We start from the raw sequence: 25,552 nt of genomic DNA, 5'->3' as shown, positions 1-25,552 counted from the left end.
GAGATTTCCCCCGTGGTCACCTGGTCAGCAGTTTCCTACGGAGAATAAACACGACCCCCTCTCTGATGTGAAGGGTTGAAATCTTAATTTCTAGTTTTTATTATCACAATTAAGCCTGGAAATTATGACGTGGACAGAAAAACAGAACAGCCTTGATATTTCTGACCCTTCACATTGGCAAACACTGTGGCGCAGAGCCGTCCACAATGAAATCCCTCTCCCTTCTCCTCCAGCTCCCTCCATCATCTGGGGGCCAAGGGAGACAGCTGGTGCAAAATTCCTCACTCTGGAGCCAAAGGACACACAGACCCACTTCAGGTCTGAGCACGGTCCTGCAGCTGCATTAGCTTCCTGACTCAACAGTGCCCCAGGCAGCTCAGAGCCATGTTCCAAAGGCCCATCATTGAGAGCAACACCCAGCTCTACCCACCACCAGTCCCTCCCATCAGGAAGCTTGCACAAACCTCTTAGATGGCCTCATCCACCAGAGAGCAGACAGCAGAAGCAAGAAGAACTACAATTTTGCAGCCTGTGGGAGGAAAACCACATTCACAGAAAGATAGACAAGATGAAAAGGCAGAGGACTTTGTACCAGATGAAGGAACAAGATAAAGCCCCAGAAAAACAACTAAATGAGTGGAGATAGGCAACCTTCAAGAAAAAAATTCAGAATAATGATAGTGAAGATGATTCAGGACCTTGGAAAAGAATGGAGGCAAAGAGCGAGAAGATGCAAGAAACGTTTAACAAAGATCTTTGGGTTTAGAAGAATTAAAAACCAAACAAACACAGATGAACAATACAATAACTGAAATGAAAAATACACTAGAAGGAATCAATAGCAGAATAACTGAGGCAGAAGAACAGATAAGTGACCTGGAAGACAGAATGGTGGAATTCACTGCTACGGAACAGAATAAAGAAAAAAGAATGAAAAGAAATGAAGACAGCCTAAGAGACCTCTGGGACAACATTAAATGCAACAACATTCACATTATAGGGGTCCCAGAAGAAGAGAGAGAGAGAAAGGACCCGAGAAAATATTTGAACAGATTATAGTAGAAAACTTCTCTAACGTGGGAAAGGAAATAGCCACCCAAGTCCAGGAAGCGCAGAGAGTCCCAGGCAGGATAAACCCCAGGAGAAACATGCCGAGACACACAGTAATCTAACTGGCAAACATTAAAGACAAAGAAAAATTATTGAAAGCAACAAGGGAAAAACAACAAATAACATACAAGGGAACTCCCATAACGTTAACAGCTGATTTCTCAGCAGAAACTCTACAAGCCGGAAGGGAGTGGCATGATATATTTAAAGTGATGAAAGGGAAGAAACTACAACCAAGATTACTCTACCTGGCAAGGATCTCATTCAGATTTAACGGAGAAATCAAAAGCTTTACAGACAAGCAAAAGCTAAGAGAAGTCAGCACCACCAAATCAGCTCTACAACAAATTCTACAGGAACTTCTATAAGTGGGAAACACAAGAGAAGAAAAGGATCTACAGAAACAAACCCAAAACAATTAAGGAAATGGTAATAGGAATATACATATCGATAACTACATTAAACATGATTGGATTAAATGCTGCAACCAAAAGACACAGGCTTGCTGAATGGCAAAAAAAGACCCATATATATGCTGTCTACATGAGACCCACTTCAGACCTAGGGACACATGCAGACTGAAAGTGAGGGGATGGAAAAAGATATTCCATGCAAATGGAAATCAAAAGAAAGCTGGAGTAGCAATACTCATATCAGATAAAATAGACTTTAAAATAAAGACTGTTACAAGAGACAAGGAAGGACACTACATAATGATCAAGGGATCAATCCAAGAAGAAGATATAACAATTATAAATATATATGCACCCAACATAGGAGCACCTCAATACATAAGGCAACTGCTAACAGCTATAAAAGAGGAAATCGACAGTAACACAATAATAGTGGGGGACTTTAACACCTCACTTACACCAAAGGGCAGATCATCCAAACAGAAAATTAATAAGGAAAAACAATCTATAAATGACACAATAGACCAGATAGATTTAATTGATATTTATAGGACATTCCTTCCAAAAACAGCAGATTAAACTTTCTTCTCAAATGCACATGGAACATTCTCCAGGATAGATCACATCTTGGGTCACAAATCAAGCTTCAGTAAATTTAAGAAAACTGGAATCATATCAAGCATCCTTTCTGACCACAGTGCTATGAGATTAGAAATCAATTACAGGGAAAAAAATGTAAAAGACACAAGTACATGGAGACTAAACAATATGTTACTAAATAACCAAAAGATCACTGAAGAAATCAAAGAGGAAATCAAAAAATACCTAGAGACAAATAACAATGAAAACACGACAATCCAAAACCTATGGGATGCAGCAAAAGCAGTACTAAGAGGGAAGTTTATAGTAATACCAAGCCTACCTCAAGAAACAAGAAAAAACTCAAATAAACAATCTAACCTTACACCTAAAGGAACTAGAGAAAGAAAAACAAACAAAACCCAAAGTTAGTAGAAGGAAAGAAATCATGAAGATCAGAATAGAAATAAATGGAATAGAAACAAAGAAAACAATAGCAAAGATCAATAAAACTAAAAGCTGGTTCTTTGAGAAGAGAAACAAAATTGGTAAACCTTTAGCCAGACTCATCAAGAAAAAGAGGGAGAGGACTAAAATCAATAAAATTAGAAATGAAAAAGGAGAAGTTACAACAGACACTGCAGAAATACAAAGCATACTAAGAGACTACTACAAGCAACTCTATGCCAATAAAATGGACAACCTGGAAGAAATGGACAAATTCTTAGAAAGGTATAATCTTCCAAGACAGAATCAGGAAGAAATAGAAAATATGAACAGACCAATCACAAGTAATGAAATTGAAACTGTGATTAAAAATCTTCCAACAAACAAAAGTCCAGGACCACACGGCTTCACAGGTTAACTCTACCAAACATTTAGAGAAGAGCTAACACTCATCCTTCTCAACCTCTTCCAAAAAACTGCAGAGGGAGGAACACTCCCAAACTCATTCTATGAGGCCACCATCACCCCAATACCAAAACCAAACAAAGATACTACAAAAAAAGAAGATTACAGACCAATATCACTGATGAAAACAGATGCAAAAATCATCAACAAAATACTAGCAAACAGAATCCAACAACACATTAAAAGGATCATACACCATAATCAAGTGGGATTTATCCCAGGGATGCAAGGATTCTTCAATATATGTAAATCAATCAATGTGATATACCATATTAACAAATTGAAGAATAAAAGCCATATGATCATCTCAATAGATGCAGGAAAACCTTTGACAAAATTCAACACCCATTTATGATAAAAACTCTCCAGAAAGTGGGCATAGAAGGAACCTACCTCAACATAATAAAGGCCACATATCACAAACCCACAGCAAACATCATTCTCAAAGGTGAAAAACTGAAAGCATTTCCTCTAAGATCAGGAACAAGACAAGGATGTCTACTCTCACCACTATTATTCAACATAGTTTTGGAAGTCCTAGCCACAGCAATTAGAGAAGAAAAAGAAATAAAAGGAATACAAATTGGAAAAGAAGAAGTAAAACTGTCACTGTTTGCAGATGACATGATACTATACATAGAGAATCCTAAAGATGCCACCAGAAAACTACTAGAGCTCATCAATGATGAATATGGTAAAGTTGCAGGATATAAAATAATGCACCAAAATCTCTTGCATTCCTATACACTAACAATGAAAGATCGGAAACAAGCCCATTCACCATTGCAACAAAAAGAATAAAATACCTAGGAATAAACCTACCTAAGGAGGTAAAAGACCTGTACTCAGAAAACTATAAGGCACTGATGAAAGAAATCAAAGATGACACAAACAGATGGAGAGATATACCATGTTCGTGAATTGGAAGAATCAATATTGTGAAAATGACTATACTACCCAAAGCAATCTACAGATTCAATGCAATCCCTATCAAATTACCAGTAGCATTTTTTACAGAACTAGAACAAAAAAACCTCAAAATTTGTATGGAGACACAAAAGACCCTTGATAGTCAAAGCACTCCTGAGGGAAAAAAATGGAGCTGGAGGAATCAGACTCCCTGACTTCAGACTATACTACAAAGCTACAGTAATCAAGACAATATGGTACTGGCACAAAAACAGAAATATAGATCAATGGAACAGGATAGAAAGCCGAGAGATAAACCCACACACCTATGTTCAACTAATCTATGACAAAGGGGGCAAGGATATACAATGGAGAAAAGACAGTCTCTTCAATAAGTGGTGCTGGGAAAACTGGACAGCTACATGTAAAAGAATGAAATTAGAACACTTCCTACAACATACACAAAGATAAATTGAAAATGGATTAGAGACCTAAATGTAAGGTCAGACACTATAAAACTCTCAGAGGAAAACATAGGAAAGAACACTCTTTGACATAAATCACAGCAGGATCTTTTTTGATCCACCTCCTAGAGTAATGGAAATAAAAATAAACAAATGGGACCTAATGAAACTTAGAAGCTTTTGCAAAGCAAAGGAAACTACAAACAAGACAAAAAGACAACCCTCAGAATGGGAGAAAATGTTTGCAAATGAATCATTGGACAAAGGATTAATCCCCAAAATATATAAACAGCTCATGCAGCTCAATATTAAAAAAACAGACAACCCAATCTAAAAATGGGCAGAAGACTTAAATAGACATTCCTCCAAAGAAGACATACAGATGGCCAAGAAGCACATGAAAAGCTGCTCAACATCACTAATATTAGGGAAATGCAAATCCAAACTACAATGAGGTATCACCTCACACCAGTTAGAATGGGCATCATCAGAAAATCTACAAACAGTAAATGCTGGAGAGGGTGTGGAGAAAAGAGAACCCTCTTGCACTGTTGGTGGGAATGTAAATTGATACAGCCACTATGGAGAATAGTATGGAGGTTCCTTAAAGAACTAAAAATAGAATTATCATATGACCCAGCAATCCCACTACTGGGCATATACCCAGAGAAAACCATAATTCAAAAAGACACATGCACCCCAATGTTCATTGCAGCACTATTTACAATAGCCAGGTCATGGAAGCAACCTAAATGCCCATCGACAGATGAATGAATAAAAAAGATGTGGTTGATATATACAATGGAATATTACCCAGCCATAAAAAGAAACGAAACTGGGTCATTTGCAGAGATGTGGATGGATCTAGAGACTGTCATACAGAGTGAAGTAAGTCAGAAAGAGAAAAACAAATTTCGTATATTAACGCATATATGTGGAACCTAGAAAAATGGTACAGATGAACCAGTATGCAGGGCAGAAATAGAGACACAGATGTAGAGAACAAACGTATGGACACCAAGCGGGGAAAGTGGTGGGAGGCGTGGTGGTTGGTGGTGTGATGAATTGGGAGATTAGGATTGACATGTATACACTAATACGTATAAAATAGGTAACTAATAAGAACCTGCTGTATAAAAAATAAATTAAATTAAACTTAAAAAAAACAAAGGCCCATCGTTTCCTAGAGTTTTGGCCTCTCTTCCAGCTGATGTCACCTGCTTAGTGTTCCTCATCAGTTCTTCAGCTTATCAACCACAAATGTCCTTGCCTTATATTTTTATATCCCCTTTCACCAGCTCAAGGGTCAGTTAACCTTCTCTGAAATTCTTAACATCTGCATTAGATCTTCTTTAAGTTTTAGCTTCAGCCTACTATTTACAAGTGAACACACAAACTTGGTTCACTTATGCTACCTGTTGACCTCTAAAATATTTGGGGAGCTTTGGATTCTCCTTTTGAAGTCAAATAAAACTGCGCTATAAAAGAAGTGACTCAGTGTTATGGATTGAATGTTTATGTTCCCCCCCACAAATTCCTGTGTTGAAACCTAATCCCCAGTGTGATGGTATCTGGAGATTAGGCTTTGGGGAGGTGATTAGGTCATGAGGGTGAAGCCCTCATGAATGGGATTAGTGCCCCCCACCTTTTTTTTTTGGCTGCACCACACTGCATGTGGGGTCCTAGTTCCCAGAGCAGGGACTGAACCCGTGCCCGCTGCAGTAGAAGCCTAGAGTCTTAACCACTGGACCTCCAGGAAAGTCCCTGGTATTATTGCCCTTATAAATGGACCCCAGACAGCTTTCTCCTTCCCCTTCTGCCATGTAAGGAGACAACAAGAAGTCAGTACTCTGCAACCCTGAAGAGGGCTCTCACCAGTACTAACCATGCTGGCACCCTGATCTGGGACTTCCAGCCTCCAAAACTGGGAAATAAATGCTTGTTGTTTAAGCACCCAGTCCAGTCTATGATAGTTTATGATAGCAGCTCACACTGACTATGACACTCAGGCAGGACAGCAGCCATGTGAACACAGTTATCTCCTTACCCACGAGGTTCATCTTGGCACTGTAACTCCCGAAGTATCGCTCGTCGGTGTTGGGCGTGTGGCATTCATACTCCCCAGCATCCCGGGCCTGGAGGTCGGTGATGTGCAATAATGCCGAGTTCCCCTGGACCCTCTCCACGTAGATCTTCCCGCTGCGGACACGCTGGGTATAGATGGCGTAAGGGAAGGAAGAGTCCATGGTGCTGACAATCTGGACCTCGCGCTCAGGGGCAGAGGGCAGGTAAATGGACCACTGGAAATTCTGCTCAGAAGGCCCCTGGTAGCCACTGACGTTGCACCAGATGGTGATGTGGGAGCCCTCTGTGCGGTACAAGGGTCCTTCCTGGACGGCGACTTGCCGCTGTGCTGACACTACCCCTGTAGGGGAGACACACACAACAGGCTCACTTACTTCTCAGACCAAAATGCAAAGCAGGCAGCAATGTTCAAAGGTTTTGTTATTCGTGTGACATGGTAATAATATAAGTAGCTCACTGGCCCTTTCTGAGGCGCTCTTTGATTTATAAATATTAATTAAAACACTGTGGTAAAGCACTGTCTCTAATTTGCATATATGGGATTTGATCATTGAAGGACATGGTTCTGTTACTTATTCAATGGCTGACTCTTGGGAATTTCATTTAGTCCCTCTGTCATTTATGTGGCAGTTTTATATCTATTTATTAATGCCCTTTATAAAGTTTTTTAATAAAATGAGGAGGAAAAGTTGAATCCTTGGCACAAACTCAGAGGAAAACAAATAAAAGCAATTGCCTTGCAATCTGGCTGAAACTAAATAAATGCTCCTTTCTTGATTAGAGGGCTGGTAGGAGGGAGTCCTGGGGCCCTTTCTTTGGTGCTGCACCCTTACTTGCAAGAGGTAGCTACTCCCATGACACCATGTAGAGCATTCGTTACACCCTCTTCCTTCCATATGTGGAGGCAAAGCTGAGCTCCTGCAGGCCGCTCTTCTGAGTACACATGAACAGGAATGGGAAGGGCTGATGCACATCCCTGACGCCCAGATGCCCACACACTGCCGATGGGGGCAACTGACGGTGCCCCCCGTAACAAGGAAGTCAGGCTGCTCTGGAGACTGAGCTCTGATTCACCACCGGCCGCCCCACCTTCTGGCTGGGATATGCATCTCCGCCTGGCCTCTGCCTGCCTTCTCTGTGTTCTTAACATGGTCTCCCCTCGCAGACTCAGGGGCGGGAAATATAGTGAGTTTGAGTCCTCATTCCATGCCAGCACAACTGATACTGCCTGAGCCACTGAGAAGGTGGGAGGGGGACACACCCCTGTGGCCTTCCCCTTGACAGCAGTGGGGGCACAGCACTGTGACAGAAAGAGCAGGGGAGGGCTAGTCACAGCTTTGCCAGGAACTGGAGCTGGCTGTGCCATCTTGGACAAGCTGCTTTTCCTCTCTTGTACCTTGATCTCTTCATCCACAAAATGATTTCTAAGAAGGCTTTGGAGTGGACTAGCCAATGCTGGCTTTGTCACTTATTAGATTAGTTGTGACCTTGGATAAGTTACTTAACCACTCCAAGCTTCAGTTTTCTCATCTGTAAGATGGGGATAATCATGTGTGCCTCATAGAGTTATCAAAAGACTGAATTAGATAACATATATAAAGCCCCTAGCATGGGACCTAGCCCATAATTAGTCCTTAAGAAAGAACTGCTAGCTAGGGCCTCTCCGGGCTGGAATATTCTGTGGCTCTGGATCCAGAGAGGACAGGATTTGGGCCAGTGATCCCTCAAGGACATGCCAATGGCCTCTTGACGATGACACCATTTGTGGGGTCACCCACCTCCACCCACAGCTGCAGCCCACTCCCACTCCCATGAAAGCTTCTCCCACTCTCCCTCCAAAAGGCAATCACAGCTGCCCCAGCTTAAACTTATCTGAAATGGATCCAGCTGGGGAACAGCCGGGACAGCTCAAATCCTAGCAGGATGCAGCTCTAAGCCCAGCCCAGGGGATGCTTGAGCCTCAAAGCAAGCTGATCTAATCTAAAACAGACGCTACAAGGAAAGGCCTGTGGCTTATAAACTTTTATTCATGCACAATCTTTTCTCCCAAACAAAATCTTACATGGAACCCCACCTTGGCTTAAGCAGCAGAAGCAAGGAAAGTGAAAAGGGGGGTGGGGGAGAGGTGGCAAATCAACAGATGGAAGTGGTACGTGAATTTACGTGATACATTCTGGTTGACAGCATTCACAACTATATTGAAGGTCATGGAGAAGACAGCTCATTAGTTATTTTCAGTATGTTAAAATTTAGTGTGTAACATTTTTACTATGTGTCCTACAACAATTTAAAAAAATATATATATGTATATAATGACCCTTGAACCAAATGTTTGCAGTACTCCAGAAATGCAGAACTTTGAAAACAATGTAACTACATTCATAACTTTTAGGTCTCCCTGCATTTCAATGTTCTATGACAAAACAGCCACAACCACGCCCCACCCGCTGCAAAGAAGGCTGGAAGCAGGTCAGGACCAGCCAGCATCTTTGTTAGGACACTACTTCTCAACCTTAGACCCACACTGGAATCACCGGGAGAGCTTTAAAAAATAACAGGGCCCGGGCCCCACCCCATGTAACTGGTCTGGTGTGCAGAAGCCTGGGCATTATGAGTTTTAAAAACTCTAACGCAGAGCAGTGTCGAGAGGTCTTTATCTACAGAGTGCCAGCCAGGTGCCCAAATTAAAGACCAGATCCTGATTTAAGACTCTCAATAGCTTTGAGCTCCTCCCTTTGCTGATTTGGGTCAAGAAAGTTTTATTCTCCTCTAGTGAATGGGCAGAAGAAAGCAGCTGAGGCCGATCAGATTCTGGCTATGATGATGCAATACTGAGCTCACCTAGAGTGCATTCTATTTACAGACCTTACAAAAGCACTAGATCGGGGGATCATACACATTATTCCCCTGAAAGGTAAACAGTGTTAAGTGGCCTGAATGAGCCAGGGCATCAGGGTCAAAACAACTTGTCTGAGTCGGGGAAGCTGGTTATAAACAGTCCTGACAAATAAATAAATAAATAGATACTAGATTGTACTTTAACCATACACAGTCAGCTGCACCTGCTTATTAAATATCTTCTGAATTCCCTTCTGACCCCACAAAGGGCCTCTGACCCTTGAAAATAATGCTGCTCTTAGGAAGTGGACCTTAACATAGAAGTAGAAATTAACTTTTTCTTCTCAGCAGTTTAATTCCCATTCTATACTCCACCTTCCCCATTTCCTTCTCCTGGCACTGCCCCTGCTGTCCGGATCTCCTTTTCCTAGATGCTGCTACCTTCAAAAAGACAGAGCCCCGGGGCTTCCCTGGTGGCGCAGTGGTTGAGAGTCCGCCTGTCAATGCTGGGGACATGGGTTTGTGCCCCGGTCCGGGAGGATCCCACATGCCGCGGAGCGGCTGGGCCCGTGAGCCATGGCCGCTGGGCCTGCGCGTCCAGAGCCTGTGCTCCGCGACGGGAGAGGCCACAACAGTGAGAGGCCCGCGTATCGCAAAGAAAGAAAAAAAATTTTAAAAGACAGAGCCCCGACCCTGGCCAAGGCATCTCCTGACCCCACTGTCCCTTCCATCTACCCTCTCAGCCTACAATAGAAGGTTCCTCTGGGCAGGGATCAAAAATAACATTTTTTACTTTAGACATTTCTGTACTCTTTGTTTTGCAATAAGTAAGTATCACTTCTCTAAATTAAATGATCCAAGTATTATATATAACTGTATAAAAAGGACTAGACACAAAAGACATAAAAAGAGTGGGAGACAAAAATAGGAACAAAAAAAAGGGCAACAAAAAATAGTAATGAATATGGTAGATATTAATTCAACTACATCAATAATCACTTTGAATGTCAATGGTCTAAATGTACCAATTAAAAGACAGAGATTGTCAGAGTGGATTAAAAACACTACCCAACTATATCTTGTCTACAAGAAACCCACTTTAAACATAAAGACAAAAAGATTAAAAGTAAATGAATAGAGAAAAATATACCATGTTAACACTAATCAAAAGAGCTAGAGTGGCTATATTAATTTTAGACCGACTTCAAAGTAAGGAAAATTATCAGGAATGAAGAAGGACATTACATAATGATTAAAGGAGTCAATTCTCCAAGAAGACATAACAGGTCTTACTGCATATGCACATAACAACAGAGCATCAAACTACATGAGGCAAAAACTGATAGAACTGCAAGGAAAAAAAGATGAATCCACTAGCATAGTTGATGATGTCAACACCTCTCTCTCAGAAATGGACAGAATCATCAAGCAGTAAATCCATAAGGACATAGTTGAACTCAACAACACCTTCAATGAACTGGATACAACAGACATCTACAGACTATTTCATCCAACGACAGTAGCATCCACATTCTTCTCATGCTCACATGGAACATTCACCAACACAGACCACATTCTGGGCCATAAAATACCCCTCAACAAATTTTAGAAAATAGAAATCATATAATATCTGCTGGTAGACCAAAATGGAATTAAACTAGAAATCAATAATAGAAAGATAACTGGAAAATACCAAAATATGTGGAGATTAAACAACATACCTCTAAATAACACACGGGTCACAGAAAAAAGTCTCAAGAGAAATTAAAAAAAATACTTTTAAACTATCAATAAATGAAAATTAAAATATGACTTAGCAAAAGCTATGATATGCAGGGAAAGCAGTGCTTAGAGGAAAATTTATAGCACTGAATTAGAAAAGAATAAAAATCTTAAGTCAATAATTGAAGTTTCTACCTTAGGAAATTAGGAAAGGAGGAGTAAAGTAAATCCAAAGTAAGCAGAAGAAATAAGAATTAGGGTAGAAATCAATGAAATTAAAAACAGAAAATCAACAGAGAAAGTCAATGAAACCAAAAGCTGGATTTTTGAAAATATCAATAAAACCAATAAGCCTCTAGCCAAGTTAACAAAGAAAAAAAGAGGGTACAGGTTATTAATATCCAAAATGAAAGAGAGGAAATTATAAGATTCTATGGAAATTAAAAGAATAATAAAGGAATCCTATGAACAAGTGTATGATCACAAATTTGATAACCTAGATGAAATGGACCAATTCCTTGAAATATACAATCTGCAAAACCTCACACAAGAAGCAAAGATGATCTGAATAGGTCTATACCTATTGAAGACACTGAATCAATAATTAATAACTGTCCAAAACAGAAAGCACCAGGCCCAGATGGAGTCACTGGTGAATTCTACCAAACATTTAAGGAAGAAATTATACCAATTCTCTACAATCTCTTTCATAGGATGGAAACAGAGGGTATACCCCCTCCTAACTCATTCTATCAGGCCAGCGTTACCCTAATACCAAAATCAACAAAGGTATTATAAGAAAACTACAGACAAATATTTCTCATGAACATAGGTGCAAAAATTCTCAACAAAATATTAGCAAATCGAATCCAAAAAATATAAAAGGAATTATATACCAGAACCAAATGAGATTCATCCCAGGTGCAGTTGTTCAACATTCGAAAATCAATCAATGTATTATAACATATCACATCAAACTAAAAAAGAAAAACCACATGGTTATATCAACAGATGCAGAAAAAGTATTTGACAAAATTCAACACCAATTCATTAAGAAAACTCACAGTAAACTAGGAACAGAATGGAACTTTCGCAACTTGATAAAGACTACCTACAAAAAACCTATAGCTAACATCACACTTAATGGTGAGAAACTCAAAGCTTTCCCACTAAGATCAGGAACAATGCAAAGATGTCCCTTCTCACCATTCCTTTTCAATAAGGCAAGAAAAAGACTTAAAAGGTATACATATTGGGAAGGAAGACATAAAACTGTCTTTGTTTGCAGGTGACATGATTGTCTATGTAAAAATGAAAAAGTTTTTATTGACAAAAAAACTCCTGAACTAAGAGATTACAGCACGATTGCAGGATACCAGAGGTTAATATACAAAAGTCAACTGCTTTCCTATATACCAATAATGAATAAATAGAATCTAAAAGTAAAAGCACAATACCATTTACATTAGCATCATAAATATAGTCAACTGATCTCTGACACAGGTCAAAGGAAAAACAATGAAGTAAAGATAGTCTCTTCAACAAATGGTGTTCAAACTACTAGACACATAAAAAAAAAATGAATCTAGATACAACCTTACATTCTTCACAAAAATTAACTCAAAATAGATCACAGACCTAATTGTAAAATGCAAAACTATAAAACTCCTAAAAGTGGACTTCCCTGGTGGCGCAGTGGTTAAGAACCCGCCTGCCAATTCAGAGGACACGGGTTCAAGCCCTGTTCCGGGAAGATCCCACATGCCGCAGAGCAACTAAGCCCATGCGTCACAACTACTGAGCCTGCGCTCTGGAGCCCACGAGCCACAACTACTGAACCCACATGCCTAGAGCCCGTGCTCCGCAACAAGAGAAGCCACTGCAGTCAGAAGCCCGTGCACCGCAACGAAGAGTGGCCCCCACTCGCTGCAACTAGAGAAAGCCCGCGTGCAGCAACGAAGACCCAGTGCAGCCATAAATAAATTAATTAATTTAAAACTCCTAAAAGATAACATAGGAGAAAACCCAGATGACCTTGGGTATGGTGATGTCCTTTCAGCCACAATACCAAAGGCATTATCCATGAAAGCAATAAATGATAAGTTGGCCTTCATTAAAATATAAAACATCTGCTCTGCAAAAGCCAATATCAAGAGAATTAGAAGACAAGCCACAGACTGGGAGAAAATATTTGTAAAAGACACATTTGATAATGAACTGTACTGTAAAACATAAAATGGACTCCTAAAGCATAAAGAAAAAAAAAACAACCTGATTAAAAGATGGGCCAAAGACCTTAACAGACACCTCACCAAAGAAGATATACAGATGGCAAGTAAGCATATGAAAGGATGCTCCACATCATACATCATCAGGGAAATGCAAATTAAAGCAAAAATGAGATACTACACACCTAGTAGAATGACCAAAATTTGGAATGCTGACAACACCAAATGCTGCTGAGGATGCAGAGCAACAGGAATGCTCATTCACTGCTGGTGGACATGTTAGGGGAAGCACTGACTGAAGCTGCCCACCCTGGCCAGGCAAAGACAGTAACAATTTGCATGAGTTATTTTACAACAGGAGATCTGGTAAGGAACACAGAACAAGCCACCAACAACCGGAAGAATTCGGGAAAGGTCAAAAGGAGAGAGAAGACGCCAGTCCACATGTCCTACCAACCTCCCAGAATCCTCCCCGCTGGAATCCATCTTGGCTGAGTTACATGCATGCCACCAGGAAGGACCCTGAGTCAGAATGATTGGCCAGAGACAACCCGGAAACTAATCCCATCACCATAAAACCCGAGACAGTGAGTCACGTGGCAGAGCAGTCCTCCTGGGTTCCCTTACCCTCCTGCCCTCCGCCCGGGCGCCCCTTCCCAGTAAAGTCTCCTGCTTTGTCAGCACATGTGTCTCCTCGGACAATTCATTTCCGAGTGTTAGACGAGAGCCCGCTCTCGGGCCCTGGAAGGGGTCCCCCTTCCTGCAACAGAAATGCAAACTGGTACTGATGCTCTGGAGGACAGTCTTGTGGTATCTTGTAAAAGTAATCATATTCCTACCATACAATTCAGCAATTGCACTCCTTGGTATTTACACAAAGGAATTGAAAACTTCTGTCTACACAAACACCTACACATGGATATTTACAGCAGCACTCTTCATATCTGCCAAAACTTGGAAGCAAATGAGATGTCCTTCAGTAGGTGAATGGATAAATAAACTATGATACATCCGGACAATGGAATATTATTCAGCAGTAAAAAGAAATGGGCTATCAAGCCATGAAAAGACACGGAGGAACTTGAAAATACATATTATTAAGTGAAAGAAGCCGATCAGAAAATGCTACACACTGTATGATTCCAAGTAAATGACATTCTGAAAAAAGCAAAACTATGGAGACAAATCAGTCTCCATAAAGGTCAGTGGTTGTGGAGGGCAGGGATATGAATAGGGAGAGCACGAAGTATTTTTAGGGCAGTGAAAATACTCTGTATGATACTATCAATACAATGATGGATATATGTCATTCATTATACATTTGTCCAAACCCACAGAATATATAACACCAAGAGTGAACCCTGAGGTAAACTATGGACTTTGGGTGATTATGATGTTTTAATACAGTGCTCGCTTCGGCAGCACATATACTAAAAACCCTAAATGACAGGATTAGAACTTCTAGGTCAATGTGCTGGGAGTGTGGCACACCTGGAGAGGGCCTGGAAGCTACTCCCCCATACCTTGCCCTATGCACTGAATACAGCTGACCTGTGTGACCAAAAGGAAATGCAGAAATGATGGAGTGTGACTTCCAAAGCTAGGTCATAAAAAGACACTGGGGTTTTCCCCGTGCTCTCTGGGATCACATACCCTGAGGAAAGCCAAATGCCATGTCATGAGGACATCAAAGCAGCCCTGTGACCAGGTCCATGTGAAGCCTAGTGCCAACAACCAGCATATAACTAAGCTTCCTTGGAGCTACTTCCTCCAGCCCTGGCCAAGCCTTCAGACGACTGCAGCCCCAAATGACATCTTGACCGCACCCCCCTGGGAGCCCCAGAGTCAGAGCTTCATGGTTAAGATGCTCCTGAATTCCTGATCCACAGAAACTGTGAGAGATAATAAATGTTAACTGTTGTTTTTTTGGTTTGTTTCTGGGTTTTTTTGTTTTGTTTTGCTTTAAGAATTATACTCACAATTGCAGTAACTACTGGTTTAGCAGAACACAGTTTCTCCAATCAAGATTTTTATTTTAGGACAATTTTTATTTTAAGAGCAGTTTTACGTTTGCAATAAAATTGAGAAGAATTTACTGTTCTTTTAGTCTTAAGTGTTGGAGTAATTTGTTTTGTACCAATATGTGTCTAATATAGACACCTGTGGGTCCTAAGATTGAATGAAAAATTACATTACATGCACTTGTGTGTGTTCTTCTAGAAAAAGAGTCCATAAACTTCAAAAGATAAAGAGATTCAAGACCCAGAAAAAAAGATTAAGAATCATTGCTTTAGACAATAAATGGTCAGTGGGAAAGGCTACATCCTTTTAGATTAGTTTTGGCAGTCTCTAATCCATAAACACATGATATCACTTAACTAGTTTTTCAAGCTATTGCTTGTCCAAGTTTGCTCCCACTTTTGCCTTCATGCTGAGTCCTAGACAACCTGGCTAGAGGCACTGTGATTCAGGAGTTAGTGAGCAGGGAGGTGTGGCTGCGCCTGTGAAAGCCAGCTTCCCATGCATTTTTGGAACATGCCTGGGCTCAGGGACACACATCTCTAAGCACGGAATCCAATTTCTGAGTTCAAGATGCATAAGTGAGCATGTCAAAGTGTCAGAAGGATCTAGCTCACCATTCCACATCTCCTGTTCCAGTTGTGACCTCTATAATCCTCAGAGCTCAAACAGCACACAGTTGTTACAAATTCTGCATGTGCCTCGGCCACACTAGTATATTTTTTAATCTGTAAAATGGGAATAACGTAAATGCACTATATATCAATCTCAGAGGTAATCCTAGAGATCAAATAATACTGTGAAAGTCACCAAATGAAAATTTTATAATTTCATCTTGTTTCTACCAACATGAGATACTAATCCAAAAACAGGAAAAATCTTTGTTAAGTACAAAAGCATTAAAGAGAAGATTAATGTTTGAATTTCAGTTAAAAATGCAAAAATGCACACACAGTAAATTTATGTTAAAAAAAATACTGTACCTAGAAAAATAACCAAACAAAACATTAATGGGGCTTCCCTGGTGGCGCAGTGGTTGAGAGTCCGCCTGCCGATGCAGGGGACACGGGTTCGTGCCCCGGTCTGGGAAGATCCCACATGCCGCGGAGTGGCTGGGCCCGTGAACCACGGCCGCTGAGCCTGCATGTCTGGAGCCTGCGCTCTGCAACGGGAGAGGCCATGACAGTGAGAGGCCCGCGTCCCGCAAAAAAAAAAAAAAAAAAAAAAAAAAAAAGCCAAACAGACCAGCCATGGGGTGGAAACCAGGACACCTAACAGCCTCACAGAACAGAAATGCTCCCGAGAGAGCAGTCAGGAAGGCCACTCCAGTGACAAGGCTGGGGATTCTCACGTTTTAGCCTTCAGCCAAGGGAGGACAAGAAGGGGCATGAGCTAAAACGAATCCTCACTTGATCCCTTTCTGGGTCAGGGGACAGACACAGAGCTTGGTCCTTACCACCAAGAGCCAGCAGTTGCTGGGCCCCAATCAGGGACAGTAAATTATGTGTATTAATATGTCAACGAAGCCAGGCTGGAGACACCCACACTATGGAAAATACCTTAACAAGGAAGGCCCTGTTAGGTCAATGTCACTGCCTTCCAGGGGCAGCCTGACCAAGGTCCACACACACAGGGGAGCCACAGAGCCAGGACAGCTCATGGCTCAGATTCCCCAGACCACAAGCACAAAGACCTGCACCCAGGTCTTTACTTCCATCAAAAACATCCCTTGAAATAGCCATCAACACTCACGTGATATGTGCAGTGGCACAACACAGCAGCAGACCTGAAGGATGGAGCTAATTCTGGAAGCTTCTCCCTCTCTGACCTCTCACAGCACAGGCAGTAGCTGGAGACCCTGGCTGGTCACTTAACCTCTCTGTGACTCAGCATCCTTATCTGTAAAGTAATATAATCTTCACAGTATTGTGGAAGGATTAAATGAGCTTAAAACCCTTAGGACCTGGCCCACCATAAGTGCTCAATATGCATTAAGCCAGCAACTGTAGTTGTAGCAGTAGTTGTAAGTGATATTAGCTCTAGCTGTGGAATTAATCTCTCCCACACACCAACCATGGCAGTTTGTATTTTCCGAACATGGCAGTAACGGTATCTCCTGTCCCACATGCTCTTCTGCATTGTGACCAAGAGATGGAGTTTATACACCTCCCTTTGAATCTGGGCAGGTTTGTGACATGGTGTGACTTTCAAGGCTCGGCCATAAAAAGCAATGCGGTTCCCACTCTGCAACTTGATGCCACCATGGAAGAAGTCCTGAGGCTGCCATGTTGTGAGGGAGTCCAAGACATGGAGAGGGTGCTCCAGTCCACAGCCCCAGTAGAGCTTGCAATCAGTAGCCAGCCAAGGGCAGGAACCAGCCTTCATTGAGCTGTGAGCCTCCTCCCAGCCTTGGGATCCTCTAAGCTGAGGCCCCCAATATCGTAGAGCAGAGAGAAGCCACCCCTGCCAGTGCCTGCCCAAATTTCCAACCCACAGATTCTATGAGCCTAATAAAATGGTTATTTTAAATCACTGAGTTGTGAAACAATTTGTTACACAACAAATGTAACTAGAACATGTGTTATACTTTCAGCCAACATTTTTTGAATACCTATTATATGAAGGGGACCAGCACAGAAACCATGAAGGAGAGATGAATAAGACGTAGGGTTTTTTTGGGTTTTTTTGTTTGTTTGTTTTTGTGGTACGCGGGCCTCTCACTGTTGTGGCCTCTCCCGTTGCGGAGCACAGGCTCCGGACGCGCAGGCTCAGCGGCCATGGCTCACGGGCCCAGCCGCTCTGTGGCATGTGGGATCTTCCCAGACCGGGGCACGCACCCGTGTCCCCTGCATCGGCAGGCGGACTCTCAACCACTGCGCCACCAGGGAAGCCCCGTAAGACGTAGTTTTATCCTAAGTTGACAATCCCCAAAGAAGTACTCATAACTAATTAGTACTATACAACAGGATGTGAGAGCAGTGAGGTGCCAAGTGCAAGGTTAAGACCTCCCAAAAGGAGACAGGACGGACAAATAGGCTTCACAGAGGTAGTAACATCTGAACTGGGTCTTGAAGGAAGCAAGGTGAGGTACATGCCATATGAAAACGCTGTACTATGTCCCAGGATTAGCAAGAAGGTTGCCAAGGTCTCTTTTGTCACGTGACTGGAGGGCACATCAGTGCCAGGTGGGAAAGGGCACTGAAAGGCATGCAAATAAAATCAAACTCCTCCTCTGGGACCAGGGCAAGCTGAGAAGAGGCAAGCAGGAGACAGATCAGATTTGTGTTTCTGAATCATCACTCAAGTGGCAGGTGGAGGACAGAGTAGAGGGCAAGACTGGAAGCAGGGAGACCAAATTAACAGTCCGGTGAGACAAGATGAGGGCCTGACCTGGTTTTAAGTTCAAGGACAAAAATATCACTCATTTAATCCTTCATTCTTTTTTTAGTTTATATCTCCAGTGGTACCTAAAAGAGGTGTTCTAGAGACAATGATGAATAAATGTTAAATTATTGATGCTACTTCTAAGGTGTGAATACCAGCTCCAGAATCAGCAAAGAGGGCTGCAAACAAATGAATCACTTCGTCCCAAACTGGCTTTGATCTCCATGATGTCCGCTGAGTCACTAGGTGCCTCACCATCCCAGGACGTTTAGCTACCAAGACCCTGGGCTGGGTCCCTGCTTCTGAGCTGTTGTCTAATTCACTCATTACTAGATGCTGAAGCTGCCACCTTAGAGGACTGCTAAACTATGACTTCAAAAGTTTTTTAAACATCCTAATACTTACTTGATTTAGACAAAAATTTTAAAAATTTTTAGTTAAAATATTACAAGCTTTTAATCTCTTCTGACTACTAGCTCTAATCCTGCTTCCCCCTCCTTTCCCCAGAGATTGGTACAGGTAAGACTTAGGGATAGATCACTCCTGACTTAAAAAAGGAAAAAAAAATATATATATAAAGCCATTGAAAATATACACTATTGATCAGCATTTTATGTTATTTTTTTATTTTTTTGCTGTACGCAGGCCTCTCACTGCTGTGGCCTCTCCCGTTGCGGAGCACAGGCTCCGGACGTGCAGGCTCAGTGGCCATGGCTCACGGGCCCAGCTGCTCTGCGGCATGTGGGATCTTCCCGGACCAGGGCACGAACCTGTGTCCCCTGCATCGGCAGGTGGACTCTCAACCACTGTGCCACCAGTGAAGCCCGATCAGCATTTTTTTTTTATTTTTTGCTTTATAACAAATTTAATCAGTTATACATATACATATGTTCCCATATCCCCTCCCTTTTGCGTCTCCCTCCCACCCTCCCTATCCCACCCCTCCAGTCAGCATTTTTTTAACGTAAACATCATCCTTTCATACAGAAATGTTCCTTAGTTTTCCTCCTCAACATTTTTGAGATTGAATATAATTCTGGGTCTTTCCTTTTATACAGCTGTATAGTATTCCATAACAGGACTACACCACATTTTATTTATTCCCATATTGGTGGATATTTAGGTTTACTTTTTTCTTTTTTGGGGGGGTGGGGGCTATAACAAACAAGCTTCTTTTTTCACATGCCTTCAATTTCTTGTTCTTTTCTCACCTGAATTTATGAAATCCTCCAGCTCTCCTGTCCTTCACTATTTAAACCATAGGGAAGACCTGGGCACTTCCAGGATGTCCATGGCTCTTTTCATCCCATGACGTGCTTGGCACGAGGACCAACCCAAAGACCACATCTCCCTGCTCTTCCACCTCAGCCCCTCCTCTCCTATCACTCACCTCTTGCCACTACTCTCCACTCCTTTCCCTGAAAAGGCAGGGATAACACTCCAGAGTCCTACCCACCCCATAATATTCCTCACCCGTATTCCCCCTCACCCCCTACCTAGGAATGGCATGGAAGCAACATCTGGAAGGACAGGCAGCCAAGGGGGAGTCCTGCAGCCCTGCCAACCATGCCCATGGCTATGAGATAGACCCTTCTCCCAGCTCCACCAGGACTCAAGGCAGCAAATCCAATGGAAGATGATCATAATTGAATATTTGCCTTCTGCTTTCCAGAGGGGAAAAACATTAAAAGATAGAGTCACATTACTTGCCTGTAAATGCTCTCGCTGTAGTTACCCTAGATCTACTGACCACTGTTTCCTTTCATCCGGTCTCAAAGACAACACAAGTGGGCTGAGTGTCAGGCTGAGTCTTTTTAGTAAGAAGGTGGCCTCATGGCACAGCAGTCCCTGCCAAGTCCAGGGGCCTAGGAACCACAAGCTTACTGTGAGTTCTAGTAAAAGGACCATCACTCAGAACCAGCAAATGCCTTGGTCCTTCTCACAAGCATACATTTCAGGACTGTTGCCACTGCTGCTCGTTTAGGCTGCATTTCTGGACCTAGGATGTCTCGGTTGCTCCAGATTCTGAGCCAGATCAAGAGGTGCCTGCTGGGCTTTACAACAGTCTCTTTACTGTCTGCCCACCCTCCCGGCACACGGGGCAGAACAACTCCTCTGCGGCTGCCCTCACACTCAGCCGTCCTGTTCTTCCTCCTGGAAGCTGGCCAGTCCCATCAGGAAGAGGACCACTGAGCCCAGGTCCTTCCTGAACAATCTCAAAGGGCTTCTCTGGGCAGCATAAGGATGCCGGCTCGCCAGGGCAGCAGAAGGAAGCAGAAGACCTTCTGGGGCTTCCCCAGTGACATCAGGAATAAGACCTGATGTGAAGGGGTCCTTGACACATGCCCCCTGCTTCTGCCTCTCAGCACCCAAGCCTCAGAGACACAGAGCTAGAAAGTGGAGGCTGCCTCGCTGCCAAGGGCGCCCAGGTCTGAACGGGTAGTCTGCAGGGGGCCTCACAGCAGTTTCCCACTACAGGTGCAGCCCCTCCAGCTGCGACCCAGTAAGCCTCCTTGTGAAAAACACAAATGCTCTTCTCAACTCCATCCAAGGCCCCTGCCCAGAGCCTTCTCCTCTGGTCCCCCGGCCGTGCTGTGACTCTCACGGCTGGAGTCACTAGACAACGACCAACTGTGTCTCTGTGCGTCCCTGGCCAGAGCTCAGCACTGGGCTTATGACAGACTTCAGTAAACATTATTAATGGATGGGTGAATGAGTTCGATGACTCCAGCAGGGCACTGGCTCCAAGTGCTCACTTCCCTGAGGTGAGGAAAAGCCCTGAACACTCACATTTGGTTCCAGAGGTTCCCGGCCAGCTTCCTGTGGGAAAGGACAGGTGGCTCTGGGAGCTGGGGGCTGGCTGCACAGGACAGTAAGGGCAGCAGCTGGGCGGGCAGCAGAGATGACCATTCTCCTAGACCACAACCATCTCCAACACATGTGGGCTGTCCTGTTGGATGGTGACCAGATAATCCCAGGAAGCTGAGCCCATTCAACTAGCTCAAGTGTGCGCTGGGGAGGAGGGTGCAGAAGGGGGTACAACTCAGAGTAGAGGTTCAGAGCAACCCGAGAGTACAACCACAGCACAGCTAAGCCTTGGAAGGCCCAGAACTGGAAAACCTGCATGACCTAGGCCCCCTCCCCACAGACAGCTCCACTCCACTCTTCAGGGATGTGCTTCCTGCCCTTGGCCTCAGTCTCTGGGCTCCAAAATCGCAGCCTACACGTGCCTACTGTTGCCGCTGCACTCACCTGCAGCTCCCCGCTCCGTCTCTTGGTGCAAATTACCCAGACAGCAAGCTCAATGGTTGAGTAACTCTTAACCAGCCCTCCCAAGCTGTGGACTTGGGGGCCAATTAGGATGCACACTTCACCCCACCCAGGTCCAGCCAGACTTGACCAGCTGGGCATCTGTACTCCATGACCTGGCATACAACCACTTAGGGCAGCAGGGACCACCCAAGGAGGGGGCCACTTTGCTTTGAGTGTGGGCGGCCAGTAATAAACTACCAACGTCTACACTCAACTAAAACTTAAGAGTCAAGTGCACTGACACGGTTTCTGGAGATTTTCCCTAGCAATCTGTGGCCCTTCTTCCTCTCTCAGCTTTGACTTTCCTTGTTGGTGGTTCAGTCTCTTGCTCTTTGCCCTCCTCTGTGGGCAGCTCTGGGGTTGCATCTTTTTTTCCCAATTCAATTAGAGGAACATGCTTCGAGCATGACTGTGAACAGGTGATAGGCAGTGGGCCCTGCCTGTTCTTACTGGGGGGCACAGGCACGGAAGACAGAACCACAGTGGCAGATATTAACTCTGCAGCAGCCCCGAGCAGAGAACTGAGGAGGAGGAGTCTGGACACAGTACTGGAATGTGGAGGGCTGTGCTGGCAGAGAGTACAGGAACCTTCCAGAGGGAGGTAGAAGAACAAGCAACACACCCCTGGGGCATCCCCAGAGCAAGGAGAGGTCCGCCGGGAGACTCGGTTACATAAATTACAGCACTTCCCCGTGCGGTGAAATACTATGCAGCCATTACAAATCACAGAGAAAAACATTGATGAACACCAACACTGCTGAAAGCGCATTACTAAGTTAAAGAAGGAAAAGGCTCTAAAAGGGTTTGAACGTCTTTTTGGTTTCTTTTTTTTTAAAGGAATTTTGCCTTTTTTTAAAAATTTTATTTATTTATTTATTTACTTTTGGCTGTGTTGGCTTTTCGTTTCTGTGCGAGGGCTTTCTCTAGTTGTGGCAAGTGGGGGCCACTCCTCATCGCGGTGCGTGGGCCTCTCCCTGTCGCCGCCTCTCTTGTTGCGGAGCACAGGCTCCAGATGCGCAGGCTCAGTAGTTGTGGCTCACGGGGCTAGTTGCTCCGCGGCATGTGGGATCTTCCCAGACCAGGGCTCGAACCCGTGTCCCCTGCATTGGCAGGCAGATTCTCAACCACTGCACCACCAGGGAAGCCCTGAACGTGTTTTTGTGAAGAACCTCCCCTCACACCCACACCCACACACATGGGTGGGGAAAGTTCTGAGAGAACACACAAGAGAATGCTAAAAGGCAGTAAGGTAACAAGTGACTGTTTTCTTTGCACTTAGTGTTTTCCAACCATTGTGCACTCTGCGTGGATTACTCCTGCAACGAGGACAAATGGTCCCAAGTCATTTCTCAGACCACCTTCCTCCTCACCGCCCCCCAGGAAGGAGTCAAGAGGGGTGAACACTCTGGTACAGATGAGTCAGAGGTTGCATAAGTGGCGGAGGGGGGTGATGTGAAATAGGGAAGGGGCTGAGAGAGGAACTGATGCCAAAACGAGCTGGGGCCAGGCTGGCCGAGTGGCCCAGCAAGTGTGTGACGTGTCACGTGTTTAATCAGTTGCCTTCTATTTGAGCTACCTACTGCTCAAGGACCTGGTTGAACAGGTTTCACCTCATCTCCATTCTTTCAAAGCTGTTTGGTCATTTCCCTAAAACTCCTTTTTTTCCAAGTTATTAAACTTTCAATTCCAGGTTGCTCTCTCTACCACATCTCCCCTGCTTCTTCCAACTGGATGCCTCTGCACGGCATTAACAGATACCATGAGCCTTGATGAAAATCATCCTTCCAGGATACAACAAAGAAGGCACCTGAGTGACAGATGGTTGGAGAAATCCTGAGAAAGCAGAAGTCCAGGCATTAACAGGCAGGCTGCCACTGATTTACACAGGGCCCAGGACACGACAGCCCACACAGGGCCGCTTCTCAATCCCTACTGACAGCCAAGCGGGCGCACCGTCCAAGGCCCTGGAGAAACTTGGACAAACAGGATTTGGGTTCTGAACGTTCGCTGAGGCCTCCACAAAGTGAGGAGGGTTCACACGCCTTTGCCCCCTGGTGGCAAACCCAGCCCTCCTGCTGTAAGGCACCCCCAGGCACACACACACACTCCCCGAAATAGGGCAAGATGAGAAGCCCTCTCTGAGAGGAGACAGAAGCACAAGGTAGTGATGAGAGTCATCACCCCGAAATTGAGACTTCCTCCCCAGCTGTCAGCTGAAGTGGGCAATAAGGACCGAGTCCCTGCTTGGCTCCAGACACTCGCCAAATCTGCACCACACTAGCCTTTTCCCAGGTGTCTTCTCAGTTTAACTTCACAGCCATCTCGTAAGAAAAGTGTACTGTCCCCATTTCACACATGAGATGAGCAAACTGAGGCTCAGAGAAATTCAGTGTCCTAGTAGATGCAGAGCCAGCACCACAACCCACAATCTCTGACTCCAAGCTCCTTTCTCATCCATCCTACAAATACTGGTGGTGCTCTTCTTTGCCAGGCGTTGTGCAGACCCAAATCCCCACAGTCTAGGAGGGGGAGATAGATGTGTAAATGGAGGCTGCAACGTGCCTGTGGCGTGGTCAAGGACGCTTGGAGGACATGGGGCAAGGGTCCCCTCTAACCAGGGGAAGTCAGGAAAGGCTTCAGAGAAGGAGCTTCCTTGAGCCAGGTTTTAATTGAGAGGAGTGGGCATGCGTGCTGGGTGATGGCAGGAGGACATATCGCAGGATCTCAGCACAGAGCAACCTGAGTGTGCGCAGAGCTACAGGAGAGAGCCAGAGGGGCCAGAGTGCTGTAGCGGTTTGCCATTGACAGGTGAGGGGAAAACTGAGGGGTAAAGGAAGACCAAGAGGAAGCAGTAGAAAGGGGCAGATCAGGGTGTGGCTTGGATGCCACGTGAAAGAAGCTTCGGCCCATGGACCACAGGCAGTGGGGAGCCACTGAGGGGTGTAAATAAGGGAAAATCTACCAATCTATCTATTTATCTATCTATCTATCTTCTGAATCAGGTCTCGGGAAGATAGTTCTGGCAGGAATGTTGGGAAAGGGGCCCCAGCAGAAGGCTCCGGCAGTGATCCAGATGAGAGCTGCTGAGGCCCCAACTACAGCAGAGCACAGGGGGTGGAGGGGGTGTGGTCTGGCAGGAGAGATGCTAAGGAAATGACATCAGGAGTCAAGAGCGCACGGGGGTGTCTAGGGAGCTGTCAAGAACCCCCAAATCTTAGGCAACTGGGGTGGGGGAGGGGGGCGTGCAGAATGGAAACAGAAGAGGGATAGGCTTAGGGGGGAGTGGATGATGTCATCATTGGACTGAGAATTGATTCCCTGGGCCCATCCAGCTCTCTAGACCACCACATCACGTGCAGCCAGAAATCATCTCCTCCAGCTAGCCCTTGGCAGGACAGAGGGAGCAGAGAACAGTCACACAACTGATGGATAGCAAGCATTCAGACAAGAGGGGCCTCACAGGCCATAATAAACCATCGATCCATTTGAGAAAGTTGCCAGAAGACTGTTCATTTCCAAGCTGCTCCCAAATACTTGGCATTCAGTCCCCCAAGTCTCCATCAGTTGCAGACCCCAC

The 25,552-nt window shown here is 44.2% G+C and overlaps 1 protein-coding gene across 6 annotated transcripts in view; it reads right to left on the bottom strand.

The window, feature by feature from the left end:
- IGSF3 (immunoglobulin superfamily member 3) overlaps positions 1–25,552 on the bottom strand; it is a 98,953-nt gene that overhangs the window by 37,885 nt on the left and 35,516 nt on the right. For all 6 annotated transcript variants that reach the window (XM_081225172.1, XM_081225169.1, XM_081225173.1 and 3 more), the window contains exon 3: positions 6,435–6,812. In XM_081225172.1, coding sequence (XP_081081298.1) covers positions 6,435–6,812 — 378 coding nt within the window. The remainder of the gene's footprint in view (positions 1–6,434; positions 6,813–25,552) is intronic.

The sequence above is a fragment of the Mesoplodon bidens genome (genome assembly GCF_964165515.1).
Source record: "Mesoplodon bidens genome assembly, chromosome: 2".
In the NCBI taxonomy this organism is placed as follows: Eukaryota; Metazoa; Chordata; class Mammalia; order Artiodactyla; family Ziphiidae; genus Mesoplodon; species Mesoplodon bidens.
The sequence above is the reverse complement of the archived record's forward strand: the minus strand, read 5'-3'. Positions and strand labels throughout refer to the sequence as shown.